Source organism: Strix uralensis, chromosome 18 (assembly GCF_047716275.1).
Source record: "Strix uralensis isolate ZFMK-TIS-50842 chromosome 18, bStrUra1, whole genome shotgun sequence".
NCBI classification, from domain to species: Eukaryota; Metazoa; Chordata; class Aves; order Strigiformes; family Strigidae; genus Strix; species Strix uralensis.
The window spans coordinates 10,045,569-10,060,786 of record NC_133989.1 but is presented as its reverse complement, the minus strand read 5'-3'; the positions used below and the strand labels follow the sequence as shown (position 1 = coordinate 10,060,786).

At 41.1% G+C, this 15,218-nt stretch overlaps 1 protein-coding gene across 2 annotated transcripts in view; it reads right to left on the bottom strand.

Annotated features, from left to right (window-relative positions):
- Nucleotides 1-15,218, bottom strand: part of PREX1 (phosphatidylinositol-3,4,5-trisphosphate dependent Rac exchange factor 1) — a 173,165-nt gene that overhangs the window by 70,904 nt on the left and 87,043 nt on the right. For both annotated transcript variants that reach the window (XM_074887940.1, XM_074887941.1), the window contains exons 6-7: nt 6,372-6,533; nt 874-1,007 (exon numbers count right to left, since the gene is read on the bottom strand). In XM_074887940.1, coding sequence (XP_074744041.1) covers nt 874-1,007; nt 6,372-6,533 — 296 coding nt within the window. The remainder of the gene's footprint in view (nt 1-873; nt 1,008-6,371; nt 6,534-15,218) is intronic.

The following is a 15,218-nucleotide window of genomic DNA, read 5'->3' as shown; positions in this document are numbered from 1 at the left end:
CTGGGTTTTGAGAATTTCTAACTGGGTTGGCCATTCTACTTGGCTATCACCAGTAAAGAAATGTAACTTGAAGAGGGGGGAGGATATTACAGGAAAGGAGGAGGAGAATCTGGAGTGTAGAGAATGTATTGTAAACTCAGAAAGGACCAAGACATGAGAACGAGACTGGAGCTGTGAAGGTGAAAAGCTTAAGAACTGAAATACAGTATAATTGCTGCAGAAGTCAATTGCCCTCCACTCTGCCAATGCTATTTTAATAATAACCAGTAGGTTCTAATAATGTTTAAGTTTTATAAGGTGGAATGATGCAAAAATTGTTACTAGGATAAGAAAGGAAGACAACGCACAGAGCACATGGGCTGCAAATGCTGAACAGCAACTTGCTAATCTTCATCTCTTCCTCACTCCTCTATGCTCTGCATCTATTTTATGTTTTCTTAGTCTTCCACTTTCCCCTTTCTTGGCTTTGTATCATTTTTCACGTCACCCTCTTCTGCTTGGAATAACCTCACAATGAAAGTTGGCAAAGCCTCCTTCTTCACATCACTCCTGGAGACCCATCTGCTCTGGGAAGCTTTCCAGCTGTAAGAACTCTGTGTTTTTTCTGCACTGTATCAACTTCTGTCTTTGGATTGCACACTTCTCAGGGTGGGGACCCCATTACTGTCTGGCATATTTATTCTATCATATAGTGACTTCTTTCTCATATAGTCTAAATAATAGCAATAGTCAAGAACAGAGGAAAGTCATGCCTGTGACTCAGCTCTGCAGAGCAACAGGGAATACAGTGAGCGATCAGTAATTGATCATACTTTCAACTTACAGAACTTCTGAATGGTCCCATTATAAAACCATAAACACAGAGGGACTCACCTGGATTTCCTCTTGCAATACACCAGTAGATTATCAAATAGAAAGAACATTCTCTCCTGGATGTTTCCTGCTGAGATTTTTAACAAAGTCCCTTGGAGCAATAGCTGTGTGCAGATATCTGTCAGATTTGACCCCTGAAACACAGAAAAGAGACATTGTTTATTTTTAACTTTGTGTGTGTGTGTGTGCAGTGAAGGATTTTTACTAAAACGCTGTTATTTTATCTGCATGTCATTAAACTGAAATAACTGATACACTCATAAGGAGGAAGTGCTCAATTTCTTAATGTGGCTAAACACATCATGTTTTCTCTGTATTGCAAACATTTTTTTGGAGCCCTTATACACCACAATAAATCTTCCCTATTAAACTCCAGGAGACTTTTTCCCAAAAAAATCTTTCACTCTCAAAGCAGCTGTATTGTGAGTCTCTCAAGACCATTAGTCTTCCCTTCATACCATGAGCTATCATTGCAAATATCACAAGTGATGGCTTTAGGAATGCTTTATAAAAGAATGATGGCATTTCCCTAACGCTGTAGCTCTGATAGTGAGAAACATCATTATTAACTATCTCTCTGTGAAGTCATCTCAGCAGTGATACATCTCTCCAACTCTTTCATTAGAAGTATACACAGGTGCTCTCCTTTCTGGAGCTCTAATAAACACATGCAAGTTAGAAACATCACCATGAACATCAGAGGTTGAGTCCTGGACACTGTGCTAGCTGTTATGTGCAATCCATTATATGCACTAGACAGCCACAGAGACAACTGAGCTTGGTGCTCAAGACACTTTAGCCTTTGAGGATGCCCACAAGCTGAAAACCACAGCAGATCACTCTAAAACATTCACTCCCCAACCTGTTACTCAGATTATCCTAGGAAAAGTGATCATACAGTCCCTTAAATGAGGCCTTTAGGACCAAACAGTTGGGCCCAAATGAAAAACAACTATAGGACTGTCCCAGGTTGCTCTCAGGACAGGCAAACTCCAAATATCAGCACATTATGAATGCACACAGTTGGGAATCTGCTCCTCAACTGTTCCATTGGCCAAACAAGATGGTTTGTCTAAACCTTAAGCACTAGCCTTAAATTCCTTGATCTAGTATTATTTGGAAGGTACAAGAGCATCCTATCAATAAAGGTCTGTTTTCAGAAAAAACACCCTGAGGCCACGGAAACATTCACCACCTAGTTCTGGATCATCTGTTAGTTTTTGCATTTCTCTTTTTGTTAGGAGGAAGAACAACTTAGGGTAACAGTAACTTCCTTCCATGGTCAGCATGCCGATAAGGAGGTAAATTAGACGATAAGATCCACTGCCTTGAGTCTTACTGGAAAGGAGAACTGACTTTGGATTGCAAGACATTAATTATCAACAGAACTGCTTGATTTCCAGAGGTCCATTAACCCTATACTCACAAATAATAGAAAAATTTTGTAAGACACAATTCATCCCACTAAAAGAAACTGAAGACTTCTCTGTGCACAGGCGTGAAATCCAGCTCCATCTAGAAAGTCACCCCAGAAAGATCGGTTTGAATTATATTAGATATTGCATGCGTGTTGCTTATTTATTTTTTTGAGGAAGGCGCAGTCTGCTGCCATCAAGCTATGCAAGGGAAATCACTCAATTGAAATCAGCCTTTCTAAATGCAATGCAGTCACTCTAAAGGTGTGAATGAAGCTTTGACTACATAGTTCTCTAAATTGACCCTTGACAGCTGTGCTGTCCATGTCATGCTTTTAGTTAACAAGGAAGCAGCTATTCTTTAAAGGCTGCCAAGTATGCAACACCAATTTGTCTGTTCCACATATGTGTGTCTATATGTTCTGGATAGAATGATACAGGAACTAGCTAGATGAAATAGTTCCATCTGCTGTCCTGATATATTTTTATTTTCTTAATCATTCTATAGAAAGAGTTAATACATGACCAGAAAGGTGCACTTGTTAATTTGAAAATGACCTGTTGACCATTACTATCTCCAGAAGAAATCACTGTATCTCAGAATTATGACCCCAAAGGCCTGCTAACAAATACAAATAGGAACAGACACCAACTGACTGTACAACATAAAAGCATGCCCCTCACATGGTTTGCCCACGCAGAAATCTAGGTTTCAGTGCACCTCAACATCAAGTACTTAATTTTCCAGAAGATACCCAAAGACAGCAAAAGCAATGCGCTCAGTGACATCAGTAATTGGACTCAATCTTTGATCGACACAGGAATCACAGGGTAAAATTATCTGGCCTATTTTGTGCAGGAAGTGAAAGCAAATGACTGCAATGGTTGCTTCTTGCCCTGAAATCTAAGAATCTTTATTTTTCCATCAGACCCATCATGATGGTATCTAAAGGCTGTTGATGCATTTCCTGTTTGCTGTTGACCTAGCTACTTTACATTTATACTGATTTGAGAGGTTTTTCAAAGTAAGAAACAGAATAAGATTTATTTGATATTTTCAGAGACAACACAGAATTTCTCATCTTCCTAAGTGGGACCAAGCTGCAGGGGGGAGAAGAAAAAAAAAAAACCAAACATGACAGCTGGCGGAATTGAAAATTACAGCCAGTTATAAAATGATTGATCTGCTTAAGAACTAACAAATATCTTGCAACTCATGCTGTTCTGTGATGGGGGTTTTGCTTCCCTATGCATTTCAGGCTGGGAGAATTTGGGGATATGTAGCAATTGCTCAGTAAAAATAATTCACAAGGACTTACGAGGAGGAGCTCTCCCCATACAAAAATCAATATATAATTAATAGAAACAGCATAGTAACTTGTTCTTCACTAAGCAAACAAAAACACTGTATACAACAATCAGTATTCTCATGCATCCTCTACTTTTCTTTCCTCTTTGTTTAAACTAATCTTTGTTTCCCAGAAGGATTAACCAGAATCAAACGGACCTGTCTGAGCCTAATCCATAACATACATCTACAAGGATTCTGTGCATTCCAAAAGAATGAATCTGAGCAGAGTTCATTTTGATGAACAGACCTCTGATTAAGCTGCAGGCCTTCAGCGCCTTCCCAGATCTGGCCTACTTTAACATGTCCCCTCATTATAATCTGTCTCAAAGAGACTGACAGGATGATGCCAGTGTATGCTCAGTGTATGACAGTGATAGTGATGTTGTATTAGAGAGGGAGAAGCGGATTGGTGGGTGGAGATGCTGAAGAAAAAATGTTGAACTGAGGAAATTGGTCTAAAAAACAACTACTGCTCTTAGTGAAGTTACAGATGACTCAAGAGCAAGGAGACTCTGCAGAAACAAAATGATGTTACACTGTTCTTCATGTTAGAAATATTGAGGGTGGCACTGATGGCAACAGGATGGCAATAGGACCAGGTATGGTCCATTGGGACAGTTGGAATAATTGCAAAGTCATAGAAACCAGTGAAACTGCTGGTTTGGTTCAACAGAAACATTAGACAAGGTGGAGCCTGTTCCAAATTATGTCAACAAATTAACGCTTAACTTTATGCTGGGCTGCTTGCACACTCCCAGATTCAGGCTACACTTCTTATAATTGTAAAATACTAGGTCATAATTAAGCTGATCTTCACTACTTTTTGACAATTTAGATGCCTTGGATTAAAACAGCTGGAAGCTGTAGGCCTTGTCGATTGGTATGTATGGCATAGAAATGTATGTACAGGGCACCAGTGTTTCAGAATCCATATCCATGCTAACAGAAAAGGGAAATTTTCTATTTCACAGGAGAGATGGCCATCAGATAAACTAAAAACAGGCATAAATTTGCCTTACAGACTTCCTTCTACAGCCAGCTCTGTAACTTACAGCACTGCATTGTTAAGCTAAAAATTTATTTAATTCAGCAATTGCAGCTTTCCATAGATAGAAGTTAGGAGCTCTTCTCATTAGGAATAAACTGTGAAATACACCTGAAAGAACTAAAAACAGTTATTTACAAACATAGCACTTTGCTCTAGAGTTACAATTCATAGGACCCCTAGCACTGTGAAGGTAGGAAACCATCAATCAGTTTCAAACTTCTTTACATGTACAGAAGAAAAAAACGCCGCCATGCTGAGCACTGGCCTATATCTGTGATGTATAAAGCTAGTTTTCCTCCTTTTAGTATGCCACCAGAATAATTTAGATATGTTCCACAGCTTACTGGGAGGGAAAAACACTTCTTCCTTTTTGAAATTTTGAGCCGAGTGACCTAGGTGACTTTGTTACAAAACAGTGTATATAAACAAATCTGAAAGGGTTTTCAGCCCCAGGGTGTTGTCGTAGATAAGTTAAACCCTAAAAAAAAAAACATTAAGTTTGGATACCACTTCATTTATGGCATCATGGACACTTTAATAGTCATTCTTCAGGCTCCCTGCCTCTTGCCTAGATGACCCAGGAGTTGAATTTAACCTGAAATGGTTTTAACTGCTTCTAGAAGTCTTGCTATATAGAACATTATATGACTTTGTTTGCTGAGTTTGCTATCCAAAAATTACACAGCTGGATATCTGGGTTGTTCTCACGTCTTTAGCTAGATGCCAAGAACATCCTTCAGGGAAAAAATGAGCAAGGTTTAAAACATACATGAAAGATAAAAAACAACCCAAAAGAGAGTCATGGAGAGCACCCAAGAGTCCGAACATGAGGAAGTTTACATGACCTCTAACAAAATGTCCTCAGCTAAGAAATCCTCAGCTGGCAATGATCAGCCTCGACATTTTAGATGTCAGTCTCACTAAACACCGACGCCAATCTCTCCATGAGACCATTTAACACCACTGACTCCCTATGGTGCACCTCCCAGAGGCTTCCAACTCCACTGATTCAAGGGCCTCAACTAAAGTCATCACAAGATAAGCTGCCAACCGTTTGCACACCATCCTGACTTCCCAGTATTTATACTGTGGCTCTTGTTCCAGATTTCCTCTTCCCCCAAGCTTCACATTCTAGTTTTCTCCCTTCCACAGTAAATGCTTCTACCTACTGATAAACACATCACTAGAAACACATCCATGAGTAACTTAACTGAAGCAAACACAAATATACCAGTTGCTTCCTAATGCTTGCTAATCTAACCTTTACCTTTTATACAGGAAATCCATATGAAGCTAAGCAAACTAACTTTCAAAGCTCCCAAAAAAACCAAAGGCTTGTAGCAATGGAAAAAGAAACTTGTTATTTAGACCAGTCCTGATTTCATCTTCTAGACCTATTTGTCCTTCAAAGGATATCTGCCCATTTGAAATTTCAGTCCACTCTAGCTTTAACACTCTTCTTTCTTTCATAATCCCATTTGTTCTGCTATAATTTAGCAGCAGCCTGCACACCCAAAATAAACACTAAATTCTAAACTCAGAGTGATGCTGCCCACACCTTCAAGGGCATTTACACATCATGTAAGAAACGGAAATCCCTGTACACCATGTGAGTCACTAAACTTCAGCCCATTAAACTGCGTAGCGAACTGCCTCCAGGGAGGTCACTAGTCCTACATCATACCTCCCATCCTTCAATGTGGGACTGCAACTGTTCAAGGGCTTCCAGTTTCTCCATCTGTCTCTTGGTCTCGTTGATATTTGTGCAGACTGTCTTCATGGCCTGTAATGCGTTCTGGACAGCTGGGTGATCTGGATGCTTAGAGGGAGTCCTCTTAGCTAATTCCTTTAAAAAAAGAAAAGAAAAGAAAACATGCAATGTAAACTTAGAAGCGGTTCATGGAAATGCACAAGTATTAGTGTGCAATCCCATAGGAAAATGCCAGAACCATCGCAAAATCAGAGAACTGTGGACATGTTACTGTAGATGCTGTTCTCTGTTCTTCACCTGTGCAGGGTTGCCGTTTTATATGAATGCTGCTAAATAGATGAAGCAATTGCTCATGTTAAATATGCCGAATTAAGAGAGCTCAAGCCAAATACGTTTTGCTGTGTCACATGTTTGCTTCCAGCATGAACCAAGGCCAAATAAATTACAAGGTTACATAAAAAACACCCTGTGCACTTCAAAGACATGCAATGGACCATTGACCTAACCATGGTCTAGATGCTATACAGGCCCCAGTGATGTGCATCCAGTATTTTAGTGATGCTGCACCAGGCCCCTTCCATCCGATAAAAATTCTGCCTGTAGCACGTCTTATCAGGAACAACTAGAGCTATGGAAACAGGGTTTTCCATGAACTATGGCCTTACAGGAATAATGCTAGGCTGTACACCCCACCCACAGTACTTACAGAAACGATCAGGTGTAGGTTAATCCCAACCCACATGAAGCTTTAGGACCTAGGCTGTTTAGATCTATAACCAACAGAGAAATACAACCAAAGCATAAATCAGATTCACCTAGGAGTGGAACTGCCCTCATGAGAAGCCCGTCTCTTTCCACTGACCAAAGAGGGATTCCAGCAAGACACCTCTCCTAACTCAGATACCTCAGTGTATGGGGTGTCTGTACCTGGGCACTGGCAGGGGGGCTGCAGGGGCCTCTGAGGAGAGGCGAGGGGCTGCCTCGTGACGGTTCCAGCCGGCTCCACAACAGACCCACAGCAGGGCCTGGCTGAGCCCATTGGAGAAGCTGGTGGCACCTCTATGAAAATGTGTTCAAGAAAGGGCAAAATGCAGCAGGGCAGAGAGGAAAAGTGTGTGAGAAACAGCCCGGTGAACACCAAAGTCTGAGAGAAAGGCAGGGAGGAGGTGCTCCAGGCACTGGAGCAGAGATTTCCCTGCAGCCCCTGGAGACACCCAGCCAGAGAAGGTATCTCTCCGCAGCCCATGGAGAGGACCACAATGGAGCAGATACCCACACTGCAGCCTGCGGAGCACCCCACGCTGCAGCAGGTGGCTATTCCCTGAAGAGGAATTGGCCTGGAGAGGCCATGGAGGAGCAGGTTCTCCTGACAGGAACTGCAGCCCATATAGGGCCCACATGGACCAGGTTTATCCTGAAGAACAGCAGCCTGTGGAGAGCTCATGCTGGAGTGGAGAAAAGCATGAGGATGAAGGAGCAGCAGAGGAAATGTTACACACTGACTGCACTCCCCCATTCCTCACAACTCCTGCACTGCCCAGGGCTGGGGGAAAAGTAGAGTTGGGAATGCAGGAGTGAAGTTGAGCTTGGGGAAAAGAGTGGGGGCTGGAGGGAAAGTGGTTTTGTTTCACAGAATCATCTAGGTTGGAAAAGACCTTGAAGATCATCTAGTCCAACCATCAACCTAACACTGACCGTTCTCAACTACACCATATCCCTGAGTGCTATGTCAACCCGACTCTTAAATCCCTCCAGGGATGGGGACTCCACCACTGCCCTGGGCAGCCCATTCCAACGCCTAACAACCCGTTCTGGAAAGAAATGCTTCCTAATATCCAGTCTAAACCTTCCCTGGTGCAACTTGAGGCCATTACCTCTTGTCCTATCACTTGTTACTTGGTTCAAGAGACTCATCCCCAGCTCTCTGCAACTTCCTTTCAGGTAGTTGTAGAGGGCGATGAGGTCTCCCCTCAGCCTCCTCCAGACTAAACCCCCCCAGTTCCCGCAGCCGCTCCTCGTACGACATGTGCTCCAGACCTTTCACCAGCTTTGTTGTCCTTCTCTGGACACGCTCAAGTCATTCAATGTCCTTTTTGTAGTGAGGGGCCCAAAACTGAACCCAGTAATCGAGGTGCGGCCTCACCAGTGCCGAGTACAGGGGTAAGACCCCTTCCCTGTCCCTGCTGGCCACGCTATTGCTGATACAAGCCAGGATACCACTGGCCTTCTTGGCCACCTGGGCACACTGCTGGCTCATGTTCAGCTGGCTATCTCACTATCCACATATTTTTTAATTGGCAATAGATCAAGTCAAGTCTGTTTTTCATGTGATAGTAATTTGTAAGTGATGCCCCTGACTTTATCTCAATCCACAAGCATTTATTCATCTTATTTTCTCCCCCACCCCATTGAACAGTAAGAGAGTGGCTGGGTGGGCAGCCAGCAGCCGGCCAAGGTCAACCCACCACATGCAGGTAAGCACCTACAGCTCTGCACTCGATGAGTCTGTGTGTCCAGAAATTGCAGGGAAATTCACTAGCCACAGCTCTCCCATTATTATACTTCCTGACACATAAAAACATTACTTTTTGAAGGAGGAAATTGACTTACAGAAAAGTAACTTGTCCAATGGCAAATCACTTGCAGAACCAAGACTTTCTGGCACTCAGTTCAGTGTTTTAACCTCCAAGACAGGCCCATGGCAGGTGAGGAGGTGTCCCCAAAAGGCAAAGTGGGAAAAAGTGCTGGACTGGGAGAGAGACCAAGAGAGCAGCAGGACTCTTCCCCAGATTATGTTTAGGAGGTTGGGGCACATGTTTTAACTAGAGAGATTAACACAGAGATTAACAACATCTCTGCTCTGAAAGAGTTCCTGAGAGACTCTGCTTCTCTTGATTCAATGCACAACAGCCCAGTTAAACACTGCCCACTGAAAAACAGCAGTGGGAAACCTTGGGACCTGACAATATTAACCAGTTTGGCAAAAGCAGTAACCACTGTGAACTCACAATTCATCGTTTTTTAGACCAATAGCATTTTATAGTCAGCCACAATTGGATAAAAATACATTAAAGAAACCTTAACTAAGGCTGGTAATTTCATCTTGATATATAATATAGTGTTTAAGACCCACATTTTTAGATTGCCTGGAATATTTAACTTTCTCACTGTGTTCTGTTTTGCCTCAACATGTTATTTGGTTGTTTTAAAGTCCTGCGTCTAAAAAGCAAACTGCTGCTGAATTGCATCATTTTGCATGAGACACAAGAATGAGTTTGAATATAGCCAGAGAGCCTGCACAGCACTGTGGTCTGAACACAGCTAAACTGCTTCAATCCATAGTTCCCACAGCTAAGGGCAAAGACAGCCTGCTACAGTTGTTGTCCACCCAAGATAAGTGATTACAATCCCAGAATGCCTGTCATAGCCTCCAACTAGGCTTAGTCTGTGCTCTGATTCGTGTTTTGCTTCTCCACATCAGCATGTTAACCTCAGCAAGTGTCTCTTTACCACAAAAAATTTTGCCATAATGGCATTAAAGGTCTTTGTGCTATGCTGTCTTGTTTGGTGCTGATACACTCTGATTTCAGGTATGACCCTGAGTACTACTGGGGCTTGCCTTGCCTGAGTTGGTCACACAGCCTGTAATACAGGCACTGCTCCTAAACTTACTTATGTCCACAGAAAACCTCTAGATCAAATTAACTGGTACTTTTAGGCTTGAGTTACATGGCCTGTCAGACTGGAGGGATGTGTGCTGAAGTTCAAGTTCTGCTGAAGTTTGCATTAACTTATAGTGGCTATAGTAGCTGCTAATCCAGACACTCTGAGCTACTAAATCAAGGAATTTTCTCTGCCTTAGTGTTGATTCATAGATCTACTCTACAAAGTCCTTTAGACAAGTCACCTTTAGCATGTGACAGGTTTGTGCATACCTAGCTGTACTTTTCCACTAGCAGGAGTACCTGTAGAATAAACAATCAGACTTTGGGCTGTTCAGATACCAGCAAAATTGGAAGGCATATTTGAAAGGAGGAAGCTAGAGTTAAAAGTAGTACAGATTTGTTTCCACCTTCGCACAGACCTTCTCAGTGCTTCCTCTCCGCTTCCTCACACTGGTTGGAGCAAGACTTAATTCACTAGCACTGGTAAACTATCTTGAGACCCAGTGTTACAGAAATGCAAAGTATTTTAAGTATTTATTTATTAACTTCTCAGTTTTGCATAACCTTTTAAAGTGAAATTTGCATCTTGAGATTAAACTACTTGGCCACTGAGACTCCTTTAAGTAATGCAAGAGACAAGTCTCAAGAGAATCAAAATATGGCAATGGGAGGTGCTCTCATTCCCACATAGACATATTCTGGAGACAGAAAGGCCCAAATGAATGGACAGGAGTGTTGATGTCTGTCCAATGAAATATAACTACTCAGTTCTTTGCATAAATTTGGTATTTTGATAATTTACTCATAGCTAAAATTTCTCTTTTCAGAAAATTATAAGTGGAGATTGACAATGGCTCTTGTCAGACGGATGACAGAGGAGATGGGTAATGTGCTGACAGCTGGGAAAACCATTAAGAGAGAGGAGTTAATGATCTTAAACTTTTGGTTGATTTACAGAGTGAGTAAGCACATGCACAGGAGAAAGAGGCTGGCTAATACAAATATCAGTTGATACCACAAAAGAAATTCCCTACGCAAGTTTTTACTCCACTTTTGCTGAAGATAAGGCCAAGAAAAGTAAGTGTTAAAAAAGAAAAGGCAGAAGAGAGGTGTTGCATTTTGGTTACACTAACCTCTGCTCCATGCTTCCAAAACAGAGTGCAGTATTTTTGCTACATGACTCTCATTAAAAATCCATGAAGTTCTGCAGCTCAAGTGTCACCCACACTGCTGTGGAAACAGGCATGTATACACTAACACTGTCTAAACATCCCTTTCTGAAATATCACCAAGACACAGTGAAAGAACTCTTCATTCACAACAATCCTCTGCTGCCATAAACAGCATCTTCCCCACTCCCGCTAGCTGTCTGCAGTTCTGCCCAAGGAGCAGGGGAGGAGGCTGGAAAAGGCAGGGATGGTGCTGGCTGGGCCACTTGGTTGCCTCAACAGCATAAGCAGCATAAACAGTCAGAGAACTTGTCCCACCACTGTCTAGTCTTAAGCCGTCTGAGGAAGAGCCATGCTGCTTCGACACTGCCGTTCCCCAAAAGAGCAGAGCCTAGCACTTCTGAAACGCAGTCAGGGAGCTCCGGGTACTTGTTTATTTTAGTGACAGATTCATGATGTGTAAACTCTGAGAGCATTTGACAACATTTTGAAAGGCAGCTGAGAGACAGACCAGATGGCAAACCTTGGGTATGACTGTCTTGTCTTCCATAGAGCTCATATATATTGTTGTCTGGAATTACTATCTTATGTATTGCAACTTGTGCACTAATAGAGACAGGAAATGAGGTTGCTGTCACTTGCAGAAAACTATTCTGTGCAAAGAGTTTCTTTAAGTAATTCATAAAACACATTTACTTTCTAGCTACAGACTTGTTAATCCTTCAGACTAACCAGTAGTGGAGAACAGAAAAGCTGGTATTTTTCACAGCCTCAATCATCTTCACCATTATCCTCCAAATCCTCTCTCTAAATCTAAAAATCTAAATCTAAAAAGAAGTTTAAAAAAAAAAGAAAAAAGTTGCAAAGCTATTCCCTATCATAAGGCAGGGGGAAAAAAAACAAATATCTCTGTTCTTTAAAGAACTAAGACAGAAATGGGAACTGTGTCCTCTGGGCACAGAATTCTCCTTTTATTTGATGCCTCTTTCACAGCTGCAAAGATTGAGGTTGTGCCACTCATAACACCTACACACAGAACACAACTCATTTTACAAAGGGAGTAACAGAGCACTCCAAGACATCTACATCCAGCTGTAGTGTCCTCCTGAACAGCATACAGAAAGGAAGGGTAGGACATCGACATCTGATCTACTCAGAAATGCCAGGTTTTGATTATACAATGGACTAAAATGATTTCCAACTTAAGTATTTCAGTCTCAGATGCAGCTTTAAATAGCTTAAAGCTAAAAGAGTTCTGAACATTACAGAATCTAAATATAAGAACTAAATCGAATAAGAAGTAAAACATATCAGCTGCTCATATATTTGTCTATTTGCTAATTGTACTTAACCCCCAAGAAAACAAACAAACAAACTAGGGGAGAGAACTCAACAAAAAGAACATTACATAGGAAGATGCAAAGAGGTGGCAGGAGGGATGATGAGCAAACAATGCAGGCAGAGGAAACCAGAGGGTTTTTTAATGCAAACACAATTTTAATATTTCCTAGAAAAAAGGATGTTATTCTGCTTCACCGATCTTTTTTAAAAAAGAAGTCTCTGTCATCCTTCCCCACGTCCTCCCTTGCCACACAAAAATGATTGTCTGTGTACTTACAACTGACAACCCAACACATGTTTTGCAGCTGAAATTTACAAGTCTCTATATTTTAAAAATTCCTTCCTCCTATCTTTATACTCCTGAGGCCACTCAGACATGGCTTAACATGGATTTTGCACAATGAATGTTAACATTGTGCATTGACTGGTGCAAATCATTGCTTGCCAAGCTGTCTCGCTTTGCGCTACAAACCAGCGCATACATAAAATACGGTCTCAGAGATACATCCGTTGGTTACCTACTGAACAGTTCAGGATTACAGAGATAACAAAGACAACATATTTCTTTGCTTATCAGTTCCAGAAGTTGTGTTAATAAACAGTTCAAAATGTGCTTTTTTTAAAAAAAAAAAAAAACAACAAGCCTTTCTGTGAATATAAATGTTTCCAGGAGTTCTATATTTCTATTTTAGAGTTTTTAATATTTGCTTGTATTAAAATTTATTTTCCACTTAAACTAACCAGAAAATAAATGTTACACTAGGCTCTGTGTACGTGCCAATCATAGCAGGGTTTTTTGTTCTGTATATTTTTAAAATTTATGATTTATGTCAATGTTTCTGCAGGGTAAAGACTAGACAAGCAATGATAAATCAGTAAAACAGATTATATTCAATGTGCCATCAAATCTATCACACACACTAAATTAAAATGTAACAAAAACATGTTTCCAGTTTTATAAATATTACCAGTTATTTGTGATTATATATAAAAAGTGTGGAAGACAGAAGTATGATTTATAAATTGGCAGCGTTCCTTGCAACTCTAGGGTATATATAATTTTTCATGTTGTGCTACACAGAGTTGGATTTCAACCAATGTCATGAATCTAAGAGCAACATCACTTTTCTTGAAGGAAAAAAGGAATTGGGGAAAAAAAAAAACACCAAACAACACACACCAACAAAACCCCAAACCCCCAAAGATAAAATAAATCCAATTCTGGCCAATTAGAAGGTTCTGTTTCTTAAACATCCCTGAGGAGAATGGAGAGGGAGAAAAGAGCAACACAGTGAGTTAACCTTTCTTCATCCTGTTCTGTATCCACACCACTGGCTTCCCATCTTTCCCTTTCAAAATCCAGGCACTGCATTTATTAAGGCCTGTGTGTGCCCTACTGTTGGGCTTTCCGAGGGCTCAATCTGGTTACTCAGCTTTTTGCATCCAGGTTTTTCTGTCCCTCCTAGGACCAATGAGTCTTCCATCACATGAAGCAATACACAGTTACTGCCCTAAATCGTCCATGGAGCTGTGTACATTAGGAGAAATTTTTAGAGGATCAGAGGTGGAATGTGCATTTCTGGCTGGAGTCTGAGCAATTCCTTAAGAGAATAGACATCAAACAAGAAACAACCTCTGTGACATGCGCTGGGCTAGCAGGAGCCCGTAGGGGAGTGGCTATCATGTGCTGCACATTCCTCCTGTGTTGGGAGGAAGGAGACTGCTCCTAATCCCCACCCCCAATGGTGTGATTAACTCATGATCACCACTCCCCTAGGGTTTTCTTCTTGCTGACATAAATGCTCTTTATTACGGGAAAAGGGCTATTTTTGTTCAGAGATTGGTTTACACAACAGCTGCTTCTACTCTTAAGTAGTGTGGTTCACACTAATTAATACAGAGTCATACAATTATTACTGGTGAGACAGAGTTGCCTTAATCCAAAACGTTCTGCTAGAAATATTTACTTGGCAAGCTTTCCAGTGTACCTAAACGCACTGGAGTTTCAAGTCACTCACACAGTATATGCATCTGTTTGCTGCTTTTCTTCTTACCAAATTATAATGGCCATCACAGCAAGCACAGTTCTGTTTTGTTCGAGACTAGTCCAAGCCCCTTTTTCACTTCTACTGAAATTTTACAATGGAGCTTATCACTAACAAATATTCAGAACTTCTATATCCCTAAATAAGACTTCAAATCACTTGCTGAAGTTTCACAGCAAGAAAAAGAAGTGAAAGTCACATTAGAGGTTTCAGACTGGGGATAAAACTAATTTACTGACCAACAAATTCTGTACTAATTTTACTGCATGCTGTCTGAAACAGACAAAAAACTGCATTACAGACAAAAATATTAATTTCATTACTTCTCTATTTGCACAGAGATTATGAAACACCATGGCTAGGTTTGAGTCCCATCCTTCACACCTTATGTAAGACTTGCAAATTAAACCAAACAAAAGCATCCAAAATTTTAAAACTCAAAATCCCCCAAAACCCAAAAAAACCCAACCAAAGCCCCTGTTTACAGTCAGCCACTCCAAAGCTGCAATGTTTGGTTCACAAAAAATGGAAACTGCATTTATCAGTCACCATCATTTGAATCATTGTTCTGTCTCCATCATTTGTTAGTTCAAAAAACCA